The sequence below is a fragment of the Crassostrea angulata genome, unplaced genomic scaffold, assembly GCF_025612915.1.
Source record: "Crassostrea angulata isolate pt1a10 unplaced genomic scaffold, ASM2561291v2 HiC_scaffold_191, whole genome shotgun sequence".
Lineage (NCBI taxonomy): Eukaryota > Metazoa > Mollusca > Bivalvia > Ostreida > Ostreidae > Magallana > Magallana angulata.
The window spans coordinates 61,139-81,245 of record NW_026441744.1 but is presented as its reverse complement, the minus strand read 5'-3'; the positions used below and the strand labels follow the sequence as shown (position 1 = coordinate 81,245).

Below are 20,107 nucleotides of genomic sequence, written 5' to 3'. Positions count from 1 at the left end.
TTTATGAATGAAGTGCTAGTATTTAAAAAACAATGGATCATTTCAATTATGCTAAAAATGAAATGTGGTGACAAAAAACAAAGTTCAAAATCACAGTCAAAATCAAAATCAAGGCAAGTATTCTTTGTTATAATTTTTCAATTCAAAATCAAAATCAAGGCAAGTATTCTTTGTTATAATTTTTCAATTCAAAAGTGATAACTCCAAAGGATTTTCTAACAATCTTTATAGCCAAGCGCTTTTGTATCATTTTTGTTTTTCTCGCTTAATCCGTTTGTTATATACAGTGTTTTGAATTATTACAAAAGTATTTCATGTCTATTAATCTAATGACAATGACAAAGCTGTCAAATATAAAATATAAATTATAAATATCTAAAAGTACGTCAAAACCATAAACCACTGCATTGCATATCTTCAAATTTTCTCGCCGGTTTTAGTCTCTTTTGGACCGCCAACTCTGAAAGTTAATGAAACTAAGTACCTTTAGTAGTGGCTGTATATATTGTTTTAATAGTTATTTTATCTAAAGAAACCATTTAGTGGTACTACGACTCTCTCTCTCTCTCTCTCTCTCTCTCTCTCTCTCTCTCTCTCTCTCTCTCTCTCTCTCTCTCTCGTGATATTCTAGTGGACAAAAGTTAACAAAAGTTTTTCATTTTTTTTTCCATTTACCTTGTATACTTGCTTAAGAAGTATTTAACAGCTGCAAATGTAACAACCGAGACACATACACCAGCTGTCACTCCTATTGCGACATCACGAGCACAACCACCACTACAAGCTGATGGCGTATTATCTGTTCTTTGTGTAACGATATTCTCAACTTAAGAAAGAAGTCATAGTATTAAAAATAAAAAAAATGTTTATTGTCATGAAGTCAACATCAAATCACTCTCGTTCAACTAACACAATAATGTCAAAACTTTACATTACAATATTTAAGTAATAGATTAGCGAGTAAAAAATCGAAACCTGTTCTATGAGTATTACATGAATTAAAATAAAATAAAGATACATGTAATCATAATTTTAAAATGTTAAGATCCCCATTAAAGAACGTATGGCTATAAGGAGAGTCTCTGACATCTTTTATAGTTAAAGTGCTGTCCTTTAGTTTACATTAGATATGAAACGATAGAACAGGACGTTAAACTCAGGACACAATGAAGAATATAAGACGAAATAAAACTCTGTCTATCGTATTAACTCTGTCTTGCACCCATCAAACATTTGTTAAATAAGAGTAAGTCAAATAATTTTAATTTTCTAAAATTGTTAAAACAAACCTTAATTGCGTGGACCCAGAGGTCCATGCATAAAATATTTAAGCGAGGTTAAACAGGATGGGATGGGGGAAATTCATTTTGCGCATGAACTAGCCTGGGGCTCGTAACATAAAGCATGCTAAGATTTTGACTTACGTAGGGTCATAAGTAGGACTTAGGCGGAATCTTAGGACCTATATAAGTCCTGCTTAAGTATGTCTTATACCGTAACATAAAGCAAACTTAGCAATGTCTTAGCTAAGCAATGTTTATGTAAAAAATAAAAACATATTTTTCATTTCTTTTGTCGAATTTGAATGTATTTGTTTTTATAGATACACGTGCATGACATCTTTGATATTAGATGGGGTAGATGTAAATGTACAGACACAACATTTAAGGTGGCATCAGTATATATACATATGTGCCTAAAATTTTTAAAAAGCTCAAAGCGATGAATCTCTGACACTTTATTCAGTCTATTGTTGTTGCTTGTTTGTTTTGACGAATATTCACTATTTAGTCGTTTTCGAAGACAGCCTGTGGCGTAATATTGCGATGCCGTAGAACTTGATATACGAGGGTCAATCAAAAAATACGAAGACAATTTAACTGTCTATCATATATTTTTCATGAAAGTCATACTCAACAGATTAATCTGTGCACCTACACTTATGTTATTGATATGCGAAGTTTTACTCCATTTGATGAAACGGTATTTGTGTTACACCTTTTTAAAAACAACATGTTTAGTCACCACGGCGAACGGTAACGTTCAAAACATAACGTCAATATTAAACACGCACAGTTTATAGATATACCCCATCTTTATATCACGCTTAGTCCCTCGTGCCTTTTTTCTTACAATTTAAAATGGCACTGAACCACTTAACATCTTATTTGCATACATCTGTTCGAGAAAGTTTTCATTTTCTAACCATGTATCTATTATTTTACAGGAAGGATAACCCTGAACGTAGGTTGACGTTATTTTTTTTAGACCAAATATTTACAGATATTCTACTCTCTTTCGGACTGTTTTATAATCAAAATACAATTACCACCACCCCCACAAAATTCATTACAGTTAAACACAAACTTGCAAATAATTGTTGACTTATTTTTTGCACCATAGAGCATTTTCAGAGCTTGTGTCGGCTTTTTCCTGAGTTAAATCCATTTTGTTTGTACCTGTCGTTGCGCCGTGACGTCCGGCGACGTCGATGTTTTTAGTCAATTCTAAAGAGGACTATCTGTCTTTAGTTACTAATATCCGTTCGACAAAACAATATATCCCGTCATTATTTGGAGCATAGAATACCATGACTATACTTAATTTGAGGTTTCAATATTTTTTTGATTTTAAGCCCAATCTATAGAGATATTACTTTCAACATTATATGGTTTATTGTTGACATAAAACAAATTTTGACCGTGCGCCGTGACCTCATTTTTGCAGGATTAGATTCTAAGTAATTCTTAGAAATTAAGGAATTTATTAAATTTATTTCTTGCAAATTGTTTGAAGCTTTTGCTTAATTATGTCTACCAAATTTAGTAATGATATGACGTTAAGTAACATAGCTATGACAAAAGTCGTATTTTTTGATTGACCCTCGTAATTATATAGTGGATTTCTTTTTATCTTTTGTTCTACCTCTTACCTCACCAATAAAGCAATTCACATATTCTGGGTATAATTTCTTCCTTAAGTCGATATATTGAAGTGAGGCAATCGTCGTCTTTAAAATCGCTAAGTGTTTTTCTGTCTTCGAACGTCCTTTTTTAGTTTCTCAAGTTTCGCGAGTTTATATATGCAGTTACTTCTTGTAAACCGACCATTACGTGTTTACAACCTATTCAGCAGTTCACTTGCATACTACCGGTTTATGGAAAATGTTACAAATCATTACGACCACTATTAATATTTATATCAATCATATCAAAAATTTTATATTCATTTGGTGAATATTAAGATATTCATTCTGTGTAAATATCATAATGTGATTAATACTCTGTAATCATGCTGAATTGAATAATTAACAATAAACTTCTAAATGTGTGAAAACAATACTTAAGACATACTTAAGTCACCTCTACCGGCCGCCTAAGTTTTGGGTAAATTGTCTTAGCTAAGCACTCTTCTAGTTACAGACTTAAGTCTAAGAATGTACATAAGTCCTGCTTAAGCACTGTCTTAGACTTAAGTACCCTTTATGTTACCAGCCCCTGGTTCTTGCGCGATTTTATGGGTAGCTAATGGAACCAGGCTTAACACACGTTTATCTGCACCGGGATCGAGATTTCAAGCCATATGCACAAAGCCGCTACCAATAGGTGAACAGGACAACAACATACAAAATAGTCGGCTTGTGATAGGAACAGAAAGCATCATGGAATACGTTAATATTATGCCAAAATTACAGCATGCATCAAAAAGCATAATTCGCAATGTTATGTTTTTTTCTTTAGAAATAGTGTACCTACACTTTTTATTAACGGATCCAGACGGTTATTTGAGTGTTTTTGTTTTGTTTTGTTTTGGGGTTTTTTTGGGGGGAAGGGGGTGTTGTTGAGGCATATTTATGGTAATTTTATAATGTAAATTTAAGGAAATTTGAGTTTTACTTCACCCCCCCCCCTTCTCTTGATCCGCACATGCCCTTAGAAGACGAGGGTTGTGTACTTTTCCGAATATTTTTTTACGCATTTACTCATAATCAAATAATTATGGACTTCAAATAATACATCATTGAATAATGATTTTATTGTATAAAAGTTAACAGTTCAAGAGAAACGCATTAAAATATGAAATCAATTTATAGAAGGTGCATACTAAGTTAAAAAGTACTAGCAAATACTAGTTGTGAAAATTTTGCAAAGATCTTTTTATGAAAAAAATAATAAATTAAGTTTTAATAAGAGCAGATTTATTTCATTTGGGCATCTTTAATCTGATAAGATAAAATTGATATGATAAAATAGAAAGACTGAAAGATGTAGAATGCATTATCGAGAATGCTGATTCGTGATTGGATAGAGGATTGTAAACTTTGTAAAGTTTCTGGACAGCGGTACTGTAAATAACTATAGAAGATAAGCATCTGAAACATTCATTATAAAATATTATATTCAAATTATTTCCATTTATATTACGTACCCTCTGGGCAATCGCTGCTGTTTCCTGCAAGAGTTTATAAAAAAAACAGTAACGTAAAACAAAATATTGCTTAACTATTTATAATTCATTGATTCCATATACATAAAAATCCGATGCTTTGGATTTATTAAAATTTAAAAAATTCATATTAAAATTTATTAGCTTCTACACGTATTGTAATTCTCTTGCTGTATATCAATATAAATGACGGATTGGTTAGTACACCCTGAATCTTTCTTCAAATAATACACCTTCTATAATAAGGAAAAGGATTTTGAAACATTGAAAAATTTATCTGAACATCATACCAAAGCAATATCTTTCAGGACAGTGTGTCTGAGAAGTTTCCGTTAGTTGGTACACTGTGAAAGAGGAACAATTTCTCATCTTTATATTATATGACCTCTCACAACATGAACCTTTTGGTGATGAACTCACACATGCATACCGCTCAACAGTTTTGTCATTCACTTCAGGATAAGTTCCTGAAAATAGAAATTTGCATCATATCTTTTAGAAGCAGCTCGGTGCACAATTATATGTCTCAAAGATATCCAGAATATATTTCTAAAGATTATGTTATCTCATTTAAAACTGATAGAAACTCAATTTCATTTGATTATTTCTGTGTTTGTATTTTCTATCTAAAAGATACTTGAAAGTTGTTTAGACTGCAAAAAGGAAATTTAAAAGATTAAAAGATGGTCTCAATGTTTCATGAAACATCACTCAATCTACTTTTACTTATGACTCATTTTAGAATAATTTAGTTTAGATGTATTTGTCAAACATGATTAAGATTGATGACTGTGATGATTACATAAGGTTATTCATTGGATGCTGTACCTCCCGATCTAAAAAGAATGGGATGGACGACCTTGGGAGCTACAGTTCCTTACGTGTAAAAAAAATTGCGGCGCTTAAAAATGCGCTAGTTTTGGAATGATTGATCTTATTTCAGGAGATATTATGTACAAATGTAAAACATTTCTCGGACATTTTACTATATAGATCAGCAATTTACGTGCATCTGATATCTTTTTGAATACCGCCACTAGCAGCCAAGTTGAGTCAAGAGGTGCAGTTTGTTTATATGTAAAAATGGCGACTCTCGATCTCAGCGTGAATTTAGCATTCTTCATTTTCCGAGGTTGATTAGCATGATGGAGGGAAAGTCTGGGGCAAGTAAAAATACGATATCAATTGTATTTTGTCCAAACCTAGCGCATTTTAGCGTTATAAACTGCACTTTTTTAAAACGAAATGAACGGTATCAACCATGTCATCAGTCAATTTTTTTTATATACCGGAAGCTTGGTATTCCATTATGATTGTTTTGCATTTACTTACAATTTTCTTTCTCAAATTCAAAAACATATTAGAGCAAAAAGAAAATTAAAAGGCCATAAATTGAATTCATTTTAAACTAGTTTATTGTAGGATAAGTTTTATAATTGACAGAAATATTGACGAGTGTAGAGTGAAATGCTTTTTATCAGATTTAACCGTTCAGCCAAATAGGAGAGGTTGTTCCGCAACTAAGCATGTCTATGCAGTCTGTTGGCATTAATATGTCGCTGGAATCTTTCATCACACGATACCAATAAGTCCTTAGCTGATTGTCACATAGGTTACTTGATGATTTTCTACAATACGCTGATCTACCTCCGTCGTCTTCGATCATTCGATAGTTTTTGGGATTGCACGGGTCTTTAAAAAAACACCATTTGATAATGAACACTTATTTGCTGATTTACACATTAATGCATTTAAGTGTTTGTCTATAGAATCCATGAAATACAAATTACCTGGTTTTGCGCATTCAGAAGAACCTAAAAAGAAACATGGCAATACAATAGAAAAAAAGAATCTCACAAATGATATCATGTAAATTTTAGTGATAAGAACAACAACTTCATAATTTTACTTTTTTTTTACATACTAAAGCAATATCCTTCGTCACATCTTTGTGTTCTTTTAAGGAAGTACACGAAATATGCAGAGCAATTTTTGACCATAATATCATAGCGTGATGAACAGTTATCTGAAATGCCCAGGACACATGCAGTTCTGTTGACGATTCCTTCTTCTTGTGTTGGATGAAGACCTATATATATAAAGCACTAGACATGGCGAACGACACAAACAATTGAACATATATATATATATATATATATATATATATATATATATATATATATATATATATATCTATATATATATATATATATATATATATATATATATATATATATATATATATATATATTATATATATATAACACATACGTGTCGTGTATATTACCCGTGTGATAAACCTTTGCTATAGCAAACGGGTGATGCTTTATCAAATACTTCCGGTCCGAACTACTTATGACATAGCCCCTCGCTTCAACGCTTCAGTGACCTATTTTCAAAGAAATTTCTAGTATTTTCAACGACCAAAGGTTGATTTAAAATAGATTTTGTCAAAGATTTAGGTAACAAATATGAAGGAAAACATGAATGTGTAGTTTAAAAAACAGCACATTCCATTAACTATCAAGGAGTTCACCCTGGCGACGCGATGAAAACAGGACGCTTTGGTTGTGTTTTTATAGAAGAACGTACCGAAATAATGTCTCCCAAGACTTTTATTTCACCACCACTCTCCAGTAATCATCCTTATTCAATATTTTCAATTTCGAATCATTAGGCTAGTGTTTGTATCATAAAACATCAACAAATTTTCCTCGTCCGAGTCAATTCAAACAAACGAGCATTCGCAACTTTGTGTATGTAAACAAACTTGATTATTCAAGTCTTCTGATCAGCATTTCCTTTTAATAAAGTGATCAAGCTCTAAGAAAAAGTTTATTTCAGTAAATCTTTGCATTATAACGGTTAGATTTATTTCGAAATGACGAACTAAATTGTATTGCTCAAGGTCACAATAACCGCACAACACGTGTCATATGAATGACTCAAACGCTTCATAATATAAATCAAATTGTATGAGATAAATAGAACATCTAAAATTGTGTTATTTTATATTTGCTTTATCCAACTTGCTGACATGGTTATATTCGCTTGGCAAGCCTCGCAAATATATACACCATTTCAACTCGTGGATAGCAAATTAAAAAAAATCACACAGTATTGATATTCTTTAGCGAGTGATAGCCCTGTTAACATTGAACACACTTTGATGTTCAACTGAAGACATATGTGTTCTTCTCGTAAAGATTACAACGAAACCGGTAGTTTTTTGAATATCGGTTTTCTGTTTTTGTTAATATATATATCTTAATATCTTATATATATATATATATATATATATATATATATATATATATATATATATATATATATATATATATATATATATATATATATATATGTTGTGTGTGTGTATGAGTGAGTGAGCTAAAATCACTCCAAATGTATACAAGTTTATAAGATGATAATTGTACATTGATTAAGAAAACCTATAAGGCAGTCCATAATTAACACCTCAAACGATGATTTCTTTTCTGATATAATTTGCTAAAATAAATTGGTCATTCATTTATTTCACTTCTTGCATTCTTTATTTCTTTATGCTTTGCAGCTCTTCAGAGTATATAGATTAAACAGAGTAAAGAACAGAAGTTGGTATTTTACAGAAGACCCTAGTACATACAAAATAATGATGTAAGTAGAGGGGAAAAGAATCAAAAGAACAACACCTTTAGTTAATTACAGATATCGTTTCTTAATTTCATACTTTAGTAAATATATTTGCCAAGGTTACACATATCATTAAAATTTTTGTTATTAATCAATAGCAACCGCAACAGCTTAAATATGGGTGATTTCTCATAAAAACCCTTTTTTACTATATTTTTTACGGTATTCAATAAATACTGGACACACTTAAATTAAATGAAATTTATGTAATATTGTTGATCTGGGTAGGATTGATAGAAAAATATTAAACAATGGTTTTATATTATTTTTATAATATTTACAATAATGCTGTATCATCTTCAACATAGTTTTTACATGAAAAGTAGTTCCTTTGGGCTTTGTGTACCTTCCAGTTTGAATGGCTATACTTTAAGAGGACAATCTTAATTTGGATAAACAATGTTGACATTTTACAGAACTGATGTTCCAAGGTTACATTGAAGATAAAATCCATCAACTACATATTTATAATCAAAGTACTGAGAGCACTGAAAGACACGGTCTTGAAAGTTTGAATTGGTAATTGTCCACTTTTCCTCGAATATGTTCCAAACATTATGAGATTGAATTAGTTGTTTCAATCTAGTATGTTAAAATTTGGCTTTTTGCAATTGCCTGATACTTTGTCTAAATTTTACTTAATCCTGACCGGGACTGTTATTCATAATTGTAGAAAATTGACATAACGGTATTTTATGTAAAATTCAGTCTACTGCCTTTCAATCGATAAAACTAGAAATTGGAGACCAAAAGTAAATGAATCACGTCATATTTTGGGGTAAACCTTTCCTGTTTGGCTGTTATATATGTCGTTATAAATAAAGCAACAGAATAATAAAGACATTAACTAATAATAACTGATACAGAAATAAGTCAGTTAAAGGACTGATTAGAAAATAATAAGGAAAATGTCCAGATCAGTTACTTAGTGCTAATGAAGGAGAGTTGGTTTCATGTCTAGGAAAAATATCAACATGGCGGTAATATGTTTTACTGGCAATTGATAAAGCAATAATTATTGTATGATAACTGTAAATTGTTGATTTTAGCTATTAATTTAGAATTACTTGATTTTGAAATTTCTAATATATGCAAAGCTAACGCTTTTAACGGCCAGGAATCTGTGTCCTTTCAATACACTCTCGTCTATTAAGCGCACATTTTCATGCGTGTCTTGGAAAACTTAATTTCGAAAGCGATTTAATTTCATTTTTTCGAGGAGCTACAATAAAGGATTTGTAAATCAGATTTTAAAACTACGATAAAAAACTTGTAGTTTTTAATCTTCTTAAAATTGAGATAAGTACTATTTATTTACATGTACTACAAAACGGGTAAATCAAAAATTTAAAACATAACAACCATGCCTTTATAATATCTCTGAATTCATAAGTCTAATATTGGTGCGAAATATTTACCGATGAGACAAAGATCAGCTGAGTTTCTGATTGGAGACATTAAGATATTGATGAAAAATTCGTTTAAACCATGAATATTTTGTTTGTTTTAAAGTATAGAAAATTGTGTAAACTTATGTCTCATAACATTAAAAAAATAACATGATTATATATTCGAACTAAGCCAGACAACATGAACATTAACATTAAACTTGGTTCTTCAATCGATAAGATTGTATATATTATTTGATCTATTGGTCACCCCTAATGTATAATTTATATAGATTTTGCTTACAATGCATTGTCCAAAATTTAAATTCAGTTTAATTAACTAAAGAGTCAATGAACGAGAGGGTAAATTCAGACTTGTATTTATTTTTTTATGTACAAAATTCCTTTAGAGATAAACAGCAGTCATACTGCAATTAGGCTCGAAGCCAATGAAACACCTATTTAATATGTAAGACATCTGTTTATAACCCGTCCAGATTTTAGCCTCGGCTTGCGCATGAAGTTCGGTATTTTTCAGGTAATAGATTGTTAAAATATAATTCACAATTTTCAAAAATGGCACATTGCGTTTGGGAACTTTACTTTCGATTCAACCTTCAACCTCTTCTATTAATTAATGAGCTCGTCCACCAACTGAATCGTCGACGGCGTTGTGCATTCAGTTACGTAACTCATTCCACAAATCACTAAAACAATTGAACCCGAGCAAGAATATTTTGATCAATAAAGCTTTATTTGTTTATTTTCTTTATAGAATTTGGTTCATACATAGACGACTTGAAACGATTTATTGTGTGTTTTCATGATAAATATTTACTTAAATGCATGAAAAGTTTCTGCACTATTTTCTTACGCGTAGACTCAATTCATGTGTTCTACGCGTGCCTTCCGGTTTGAGACTTCAGTTGGCAGTAAACTAATAGACGGGGTCACGTGACCCCGTCTAAAAATGACATTTCTGCGAATTTTCTATTTTACCAAAATTATCTTGTTTATTCTGCGATTGATTAATGACTTTTAGAGTAAGTTAATCAATTGTTTGTTTATTCCTAACTTCAGTGAACCCAATTTCAATTAATATGTTCTTTACATCAAAAGCCCAGTTTTTATGTCCATGTAATTCGCAGTTAATGTACATTGCTTCGTTACACTTTTGGATAATACAACTATTACTTCGTAACACATCCATCCAAAATTTTAAATTGAAAAAAACCTTCTTGTAATAAGAGGTAATTTACCTAATTCTGCATTCACAGCAGCATTATATGACCTTTTCACACCAAGGGTTTGCTTACAAAAATCAAGCGGCAGTTTTTCGACATTGTTACCTTTATAAGAGCCCCATATTTATGATGCATAAATAATAATACCAAAAAGAGAGAATAATGTTTCATGATTTAGTAGCATGCCTGTAATATTTTTCCTAAACGCAAATATTGCCTTTCTACCCTGGTCAGATGATTGCTTTTCAGCCTTTGTAAATATTATATCATATTGGAATATAATTTCCAAATAAGTAAGTTTAACAGACTCAGAGAAAAGTACCATGTCATATGCATACATTAGAAGGAACAAATTTAATAATAATATTCCGTGCGGTAGGCATCCAGATTTTCAACAATCAATTCAAAATCATTTACATATACATGTAGATTAAACAAAATGTGAGAAAGCACTACAATTTGCATAAGTTACGACATTGTTACAAAAATAATGGTTTAAAACGGACAAATCATATATAATTAATCAATTATGGTTTAACAATAAGTATGAAAAACGTCAGTCAGTATGAAGTACTTCTGAAATTTAATATAAAAATATCATTTATAATTATTTAAAATTTTAAAGCTCACAAAATTACCAAAAATGCAATCGATGGCGCTGTACATGCAAGTAAAATACATAGATCTTATATACATTATACAATTTCAATTTCATCTTGTGTTAGAAGGGGTTTTTAATTTGCGAATAGGCGGGTAACAAAAGTAATCGATGAGAGCATATATTGAGCTACTAATCAACATTCACCTAGGAACGAGTTTTGCAACGCAATTATATAACTGCAACTGTAATATGCAATATATCATTGGGAATTTCCGAACAGACTAGAAATATAAAAAAAAAAAAAATACGAAACGCGCTTGGAATATAAAAGCAACGTATATAGTGAGGATTGCATTATCAGAACAAATATGTCTACTCTTTTCAACTTCACTAAAAGACTATGTACAATTACGACGAACAGACGTGAAATGTGATCTAAACTTTTTTTTTAAATTTTGCTAGAATTTGTTTGCAGCCTATCTCACCTTAAATTTTGAAGACAAATAATTGAACAATTTGCTGATTCTTTTTTATCTGCCAATCTTAGAAACACTTCAACTTAAAACTTAAAAAAAAATTGACTAGGATTTATTTGATTTTTGAACACAGTGCACTTTCATTATGTTGAATACCAGTAGATTTATGAGATTGTTAAAACCATTACAAAAATATGTAGTAAAATTCAATTAATATAATATAAATTGGTCCCTTTAGAAATTAACAATATAATCTTGATCCCAAACTTATTTCCTCTTTTCCATGATAATGCATAATTTGAAAACGGATTGTTAAGGTAAGAGGCTACCTATCTTTTAATTTCCAAATGTTTTCTGTCTTCGTAATGTGAAGATTTCCACTGCATATTTACGTAAATATATTTTATTTTATGTGATCATTTTTTAGTTCTATAACTATAATCAGCGAAAAATCAATACTACAACTGTATTAATTTTATAAGTATTCAATTGAATTTCATGAGAAAATTTAAAATATTTTTACTCCAAATATATCCTGGTTATATATCTTGAATATTTTGGTATCAACATGTATGAATGAAAATTTATTTAAAATTGTGAAACGTCTCGTGTAAATAAGTAATTTGAAAAAAAAAATTAAATGAAAAAATAAATTGAAGAAAATTCAAGGACTGTTATCAAATGTGATGAATTACATGATTTTAATTAAAATAAAAATAAAACGTAGTTAATTATCTATTCAGCAATAAATCATACCATTCATCCAGATTGGTGATGAGGTCCCGCACTCAAAAAACTTTGGTGGTTCGGTAATCATAGTCCTTGATTGAAGGTCATCATGACTCTGTATTCGGTACCATTTTTCTTGAATAGAATTATCACAAATTCGATCATAATAATCTAGTGTGCAGTTACTTCCACGGTCTCCGGATCTGTACAAAAGCGAATGGCCACCAGGATCACATGGATCAATAATTTGACCTGAAATAAAATCATTTTCAAAACGCTTTGTACATGAATAATATAATCATTGACACAAAAAATAATAAAACTACATCTAACATACGGTAAATACCTTGCACAGAAGTGAAAAGAACGCATAGAATGACACGTTGTTGTATCATTTCTTATGATTTTTTGAAAATATAAGTTCACAAGAAGCACATTCAGAAGATGGCGATCATTTGAACGACTAGCTAGAATTGATTTATATATTTATAGTCATTTAATAATTCATTGCTTTTGTTTGATTACATTCTATTTGGGGGGAAATCATCCTAAATAACAGTTTGGCATGACATTATACTGCCACTTCTTACATCACTTATGGAGTTATAAATTTTAGCAGATGTCAGATATGTAAATATTTGTTCTGGCATCCACTGAATTAAAATCACATGAATCTAACAGGATATTTCTTGCAGCAAACTTTTTTGTAGTTATAGCATGATACTAGCTTAAATGAATTCTCGATTTTTTGATCAATGGAAAGTCCAAATCGGATATTCAGAACAGTTCATTTTATTTTATAGACAATTGAAATAATATTTGATCTCTCTATCATCGTTTTAAATGTTACAAGAGACAATTTATGATTCCCTTTTTATTTACAATGCAGTCCATTGGTTTTTTTAATATATGCGTTTTTGGTGTTTAAACACCCTTAGGAAAAAATTTGATTTACGGCAATATAAATTTAGATATATCATGAAAGTCGTGATAAATCATAAGCAAGTGAAATAAAATAACCCTTACCTAAGTTTTGCGATTTATGGTTAAAAGGGAATTATTATGGCCACATCATAAATAAACCTTGATATATAAGGTTTGGAGTAAAATTCGAATTTTATTTCAAATATGACACTGCTTCTGGTCTTATTTATTTCATGTACATTTGGTGAGTTCATAAGATTTAAGATGTATTAAATTTTAAAGTTTAAAATCTTCAAATGCCCATAGCCTATGTATTATTAATGAAACTAGAAAAGAATTTAAAAAATATAAGAAATTGAGATGATAATCTTTTTAAAATGTTTCTTTCAATTACAGGCATAACGTCGTTACAGCATACGCCATGTACGACACACAAAACCCTGCCTTTCATGGACAAACGTGACATCTCAGAGGGTAACCATGGGATTTGTGATTATTCATATATACCCATCAGTGGACAATGGTACAAAGTAGAAGGACAAGACGTATTAACGAATGAAAGTTTGGTTTCTTTTTTCACATGTGGAACTGAGGTCCCAATATGGGTGAGGTTGCAAGGTCAGTCACTATTAGTAAGTCAGAAAAGAAATCCAACAGATATATTTAAACTAATGTACACATAGGAAATCATCTGATATATATTTTAAGCAAATTAAGCACATTTTGCAAATCTAAAAACTCTTTCATTCAATTACTTATGTAAAAAATAAGCCAGCTTCGGAATCAAACAAACGTAAACTCCATGGCTTAATACTAAAATGTGTTTTATATTCGACCCAAGTTTGATCTTAGATTTCATTCACACAGTTGGTTTACTATATCTGTTTCATTCATATCTTTAGTGATTATTATTACTGTATATAAAACATACATATATATTCATAGTTAGTTAGTTCGTTAGTCCGTTAGTTAGTTAAATCCTTAGAATAGAGGTCTAATTCAGTCTCAAAGCAAAAATAAACTGAACGAGATGTACTGTTCAAATGCTACTGACCTGCCACATATACAAATTTATATCAAACATTGTGCAAACACCTACACATTATGCTAATTGAAATAGCTTATCATTAAGAAGAATGGTACAAGTGCTAGGATAAATAAGATAAATTACATAATCAAAAAATAAGCACAATTCAAATAAAATTGAATTGCAGTCATTGGTCGATTTAAGTTGATTCTACAAGCTTAATTGGCAAAATGATCCGTTACACTTTCTTTTTTTTTTGTAAGCGTTCCGTCGATTTATTTATGTATGTTTTGAAAATGTTTTAAAGGCTAAGGAACATGTTTTTATGCTTTTTTGAGAGGCAAACATATATAGTATCAACAATGTAATGCTTATGTTTTTTGTGTGTAAATCTTCATCAAGAAGCAGAGTAGAAATAGAAGTAAAATCATATCAGTCATCGGACTTTTGACAATCAACTTAACATCGGGGGAAAATCGCAATTTATTATCAGCTGTCTATAAGATTAATCAACCCAATATTTTTCTGTAGTCAGTCAGTAACAAATCTAATAAATATAAGTTTTTCCCCAGGGACTTTCAAGAAAGACATTTATTTCACAAGAAGTGATTAATTTCAAAATGTCATGTATAAAAACGGCCTCTATCTCGTTCAATTTCACATGGCCGATCTCTTCAAATCTCATTCTTACCTTTCAAGTGGTTTTTAAAAAAGAATCCCTGGACCCTTGTTCTTTTTATATATTTTGTTGCTGTTACTGTTTGTTGCTGAGAATTTAGCAAATCATTACGCTGCCCTTTTATTCTGGTCCAGAGTCTAACACAGCAACGTGACGTAAATTCAAATGGCAACTACTCTAATTTAAGAGGGAACATATAACACATCACATAACTATCATTGCAATAATGCTTTGATGTGTTTACTCTATTATGACGTCATAATTGATTTGATTGTATATTGCTTTGATGTCATTTATTCATTATGACGTCATACAGGATATGATATATCTTTTTCCGTACTAAACGCTCTAAAGTAGAGCAAGACGGACTTCTGAAAAGAAAAAAGTGGGTCAGGTGCCTTTGAGGATTAACCATCCCCTGTTGACCGATAGCACCCGCCGTTTGTTCCTTGTCACAGTTGGACATGTCATGATTGAGGTGAATGTAAAAATCGAGAAAATGTCATAATATGAGAAAAACAAAGTTATTGATGAATTGGTTTGTTTGTGATGGTCAATATTTATCTACATTACCTGAGGATGATATTACACAAGTTTCAAGTTTCCTGCCAGATGGGTTTTTGAGAATTTAAAAAAAAAATTGCTCAATGTATTCTTATGTAAAAGTTCAACCCCCCCCTATTGTGGCCCCACCCTACACTTGAGGGTCATGCTTTGAACAACTTTGAATTTTTATTACCTGAAGATGCTTCCACATAACTTTCATCTTTCTTAGAAGATTAGTTTCTGAGAAGAAGATTTTTAAAAATATACTCAATATAGTCCGCCGTAAAAAATTTGACTCCCCATAATGTGGCCCCATCCTTTCTTTGTTGGTCATGATTTTCACAACTTTGAATCAAAACTACATCAGACTGCTTCCACACAAGTTTCAAGTTTATAGCAGATTACTTTCTGAGAAAAAGATTTTTTAAAGATTTACTCTATATATTCTTATGTAAAAGTTCGCCCCCCCTCCCATTGTGGCCCCATTGCTGAGTCATGATTTCAACAACTTAAATTTTTACTACCTGAGGATGCTTTAACGCAAGTTACATTTTCCCTTGCGGATTACTTTCCGAATAGAAGATTTATTCTATATATTTTTATCTAAGAATTCGACCCCCATTATGGTCCCACTCTATTTTCGAGGGTCATGATTTGAACAATTTTGAATCTACACTACCCGAGGATATTTCCACATGAGTTTCAGCTTTCCCGGTAAAATGGTTCTTGAGAGGATTTTTGAAAATTTCTCATTTGATCTTCCCTCAAAAAGGGTGGGGTCCTTAGATGTAAAAATGTAAAAAAGTTTTCGGACAGACGGACGGTCAGATGGACGACAGGCAAATTGTGATCAGAAAAGCTCACTTCAGATTTCAGTTCAGGTGAGCTAAAATGTCAGTCAGCTTGTGTCTTAATGAAACATTCTACTTGCGATTGATGACAAGGTCATTGTTTCAACCATAGATTTTTTTATTTGATGATTTTGATATTTTTATTTCAACAACTCGTTTCATCTTCTTGGTAGCTTGCCTCGTATAAAAAAGTGTTTGTACGTACAACATGATCTTGCATAACGAAAAAGTTAATAAACATAAAACGCATAAACAGGTGATGATGGTCAATTGCTTAATAAGTAAGAAAAGTTGAGTGATAAAGGTAAATTGCTAAATAAAAAAGGACAGTTGATGATACAAAAATTAAAATATACTCGTTAATCATATAGTTTTGTTGTTGGGTTACCATGAGTGTCTTTTTCTGGCAAAATGTCCAAATTTAAAACGGATGACGCTGACTCTGTTGTATCTTTTATTTCAAGGTCACCGGGATATACTGCGTTATTAATTATGTAAGAGTGAAATAAACTGTTGATAACATCTACAATCTATATTTTTGAGTTGAGGGAGAGGGTTCCGGTTCTGAATTGTAACTCTGATTGCTTTAGTATTTGCCATAATCCTTAACATTTATAACATCTTTTGTATTTATTGTGTGTGTAAACATGGATACAATCAATTGAATCTTAATTGTTCAGGTCACTTTTTATATATTTTCACCACATGATTTTCTCTTTCGCATTTTAGGTCGCTTACTACACCTTGAAATAGTCTCTAAAATCTGCAGAAAAGTATTTGATTATGATAGATAGCATGATGTATAAGAAATATCAAAGTCAATTAGGCAAAAAATATACATTTTGGAATAAAAGTTATTATTTTCAAAAATTAACTTCTTGAAATTTGAGCAAAACCCCTTAACGGTTTCGAACTTTTCTTTGTGGTTCACAATCCTGATGCTTGAACCACTGAGATTTGATGATATACGACCAAATCAAGTGATACAAACATTTAAACAAAACACTCAACTCGCCATTTTGTTACATAGTGTCTTAAGAATATAAGTTTATGTGAAGTGAGTTACCTTAATTTAATAAAAATTCAATAATAATTCCATAGAAACTAGAGGGAAAAAATTTATTTGAGGCAAAAATTTAAAAAGGCAAAATTTAGGACCAGTCAATTGTCTAGACCAGACAAAACTTAAGGGTATTTCTTTAAGTAAGGGCAGGTCAGGCCAATGAGGCCAGGCCAGACCAATGGAAACAGGCAAGGCCAGATTAAAGAGTATGCTTCAAGGAGAAAGTGCAGATCATTTACAGTAGCATCTAAATTTAATCTCTAGGTTATGAAAATGTAAGTTCCGATCGATAAAGGTTTCGAAGTGGGTACATAACAGTCTGTCGACAAAATTAATGATTCATATTACTATGCTGTTAAATGAACCACTATTACTTATTCTATCGTCAGATTTACTTGTAATTGAAATTTGTCATGAATATATGAATGAAGCCAGAAATTATCGATATTTATCATGACTTTATCTCATTATGACAAATGCAGGAATGCACTTCTGTGATATACTTGTATAGCTTCCTTAATGAGTCACCATTGTTTTATGACTTTAAATATTTAGTTTCTCATCCGGATGAAGACAATGCATTTTCCTTTTCATATCAACACTTTCTAAAGAACGTTCGTGTATATTGTTGGTACCCTGTCCGTCCGTCTGTCACGTTTTACTTTCTCAAACTCTCTACATTTTATAAACTAGCAAAGGAACATTTGAAGTTAAATTTTGGGTGTCATGTTGTCTTGTTTAGATAAAAATCTGATAGTTATGTGGTCAAATAATAGGTAAAAATGACTACTTTTAACAAAAACCTGGTTTCTCTTTCTCCTCTTACATTATCAACAGTAGACAAATCATCTTTTGAAACATGTTTTTGGGTGTCCTGTAGATGTGCAACAAGGTTTTGCTAATTTCAAAATGTCCTGAGAGTCATTTAGTGGCTGAAAATGACCTATCTATCTATCTATCTATCTATCTATCTATCTATCTATCTATCTATCTATCTATCTATCTATCTATAATAAAAGAAAAAAAGCAACACTAACTGCAATGTTTTGCAGTTAGTGTTGCTTTTTTTCTTTTATTATATTTTTACCGGACACTGAGAAAATACTTTTGTGATTTGAATATATATATATATATATATATATATATATATATATATATATATATATATATATATATATATATATATATATATATATATATATATATTTATATATATATATAAAGCACTTAAAATGGCTAACGACACGAACAATAGAAATTGGCATTTTTTCGGGACAACCAGTCCCTTCTTCAGGACCAAAAAATAAATTACAATAGTACAAAACAAAGAAAACAAAATCTAAAGCTACTACTAAACTACTTAAGAAACTATAAAAAAGAACAGCTACATTATAAATATTTGTTCACATTCTTAAAGAAGGTGTTGCTACTGTCGCCGATCGCTCTAAAGTAATCAATCGACTGCCAACTTCACGCCTGATTAAGTTAATTAGCTAATTAAAATTGACGTCCGAGTGAATTAATGTTAAGTTGAACCCCCGTTGTTAATTTGTACGGCACTTATAATATAGACTCGAATTTTTTATTAAAAAGAGATAAAATTAAATGAAAATAAATAGATACAATTAAGAAAAAAAATGATTTACGAATAAAAGGTAGTAAAGAAACTAATAAATGAATGGAAGAGGCGCAGTTGACATATTTCATGAAATTACTATGTGGGTGTCAGGTGATGTATGGCTATGAGACGTTCATTTTAGTGAAGTCCATTTGTTTGTTCATGCCATCAGGTCTGAATGATTTGAGTCTGTGCATCCAGAACTTTTCCTTGCTTTTCCTCTCTGCGTCTGTCCAATGAGGATTATGGTCAATAACCAATACTGTCATGTCTTCCCATTTGTGGCTACTTGTATTAAAATGTTCTCCGACGGGCTCCTTGACTTTTTGGTCTTTATGGTAGAGCGGTGCTTGTTGATCCTTCTGCGGAGGTCACCTGTTTCACCAACGTATTGCTTAGAGCAGACTTTGCAACTGATGAGATAGATGCAGTTATCTGTGCAGCAAGAAGTGTTGCCAAATATCGTGTAGGTGCGACCCGTGATGGGGCTTTTAAAACTGTCCGCGTTGGTGCTGTGTTTGCACAACAGGCATCTGGTATCAGAACATGTTTTAAACCCACCATTTGGCAACGGGTTGTCTAATCTTGCCCTCATTACCATGTCCTTTAAGTTCCTCGGGCGTTTAAACGCAGCCATTGGTGGATGCTTGAAAAGATCAGCCATTCTTTCGTTAGTGTAAAGAATGGGCAGATTATTTCTAAGGATACTGTTGAGGTTCTTAAGGGCGGGGTGATATGTAGTGACAAGTGGAACCCTGCTTTTGTCTGTTTTCTCTTTGGATTGTAAAAGGGTTTTCCTGTCTTTTGTAGTAATCTCATCAATTG

The 20,107-nt window shown here is 31.2% G+C and overlaps 1 protein-coding gene across 1 annotated transcript; it reads right to left on the bottom strand.

Moving 5' to 3' along the window:
- Nucleotides 1-305: 305 nt before the first annotated feature.
- LOC128169728 (uncharacterized) lies at nt 306-12,988 on the bottom strand. The gene is made up of 9 exons (XM_052835818.1): nt 12,921-12,988; nt 12,602-12,826; nt 6,371-6,535; nt 6,237-6,260; nt 5,935-6,138; nt 4,737-4,913; nt 4,429-4,452; nt 676-826; nt 306-460 (listed from the first exon to the last, which is right to left on the bottom strand). The coding sequence occupies exons 1-9, from the start codon at nt 12,967-12,969 to the stop codon at nt 418-420; spliced, it is 1,062 nt and encodes a 353-aa protein (XP_052691778.1). The 5' UTR covers nt 12,970-12,988; the 3' UTR covers nt 306-417.
- Nucleotides 12,989-20,107: the final 7,119 nt, after the last annotated feature.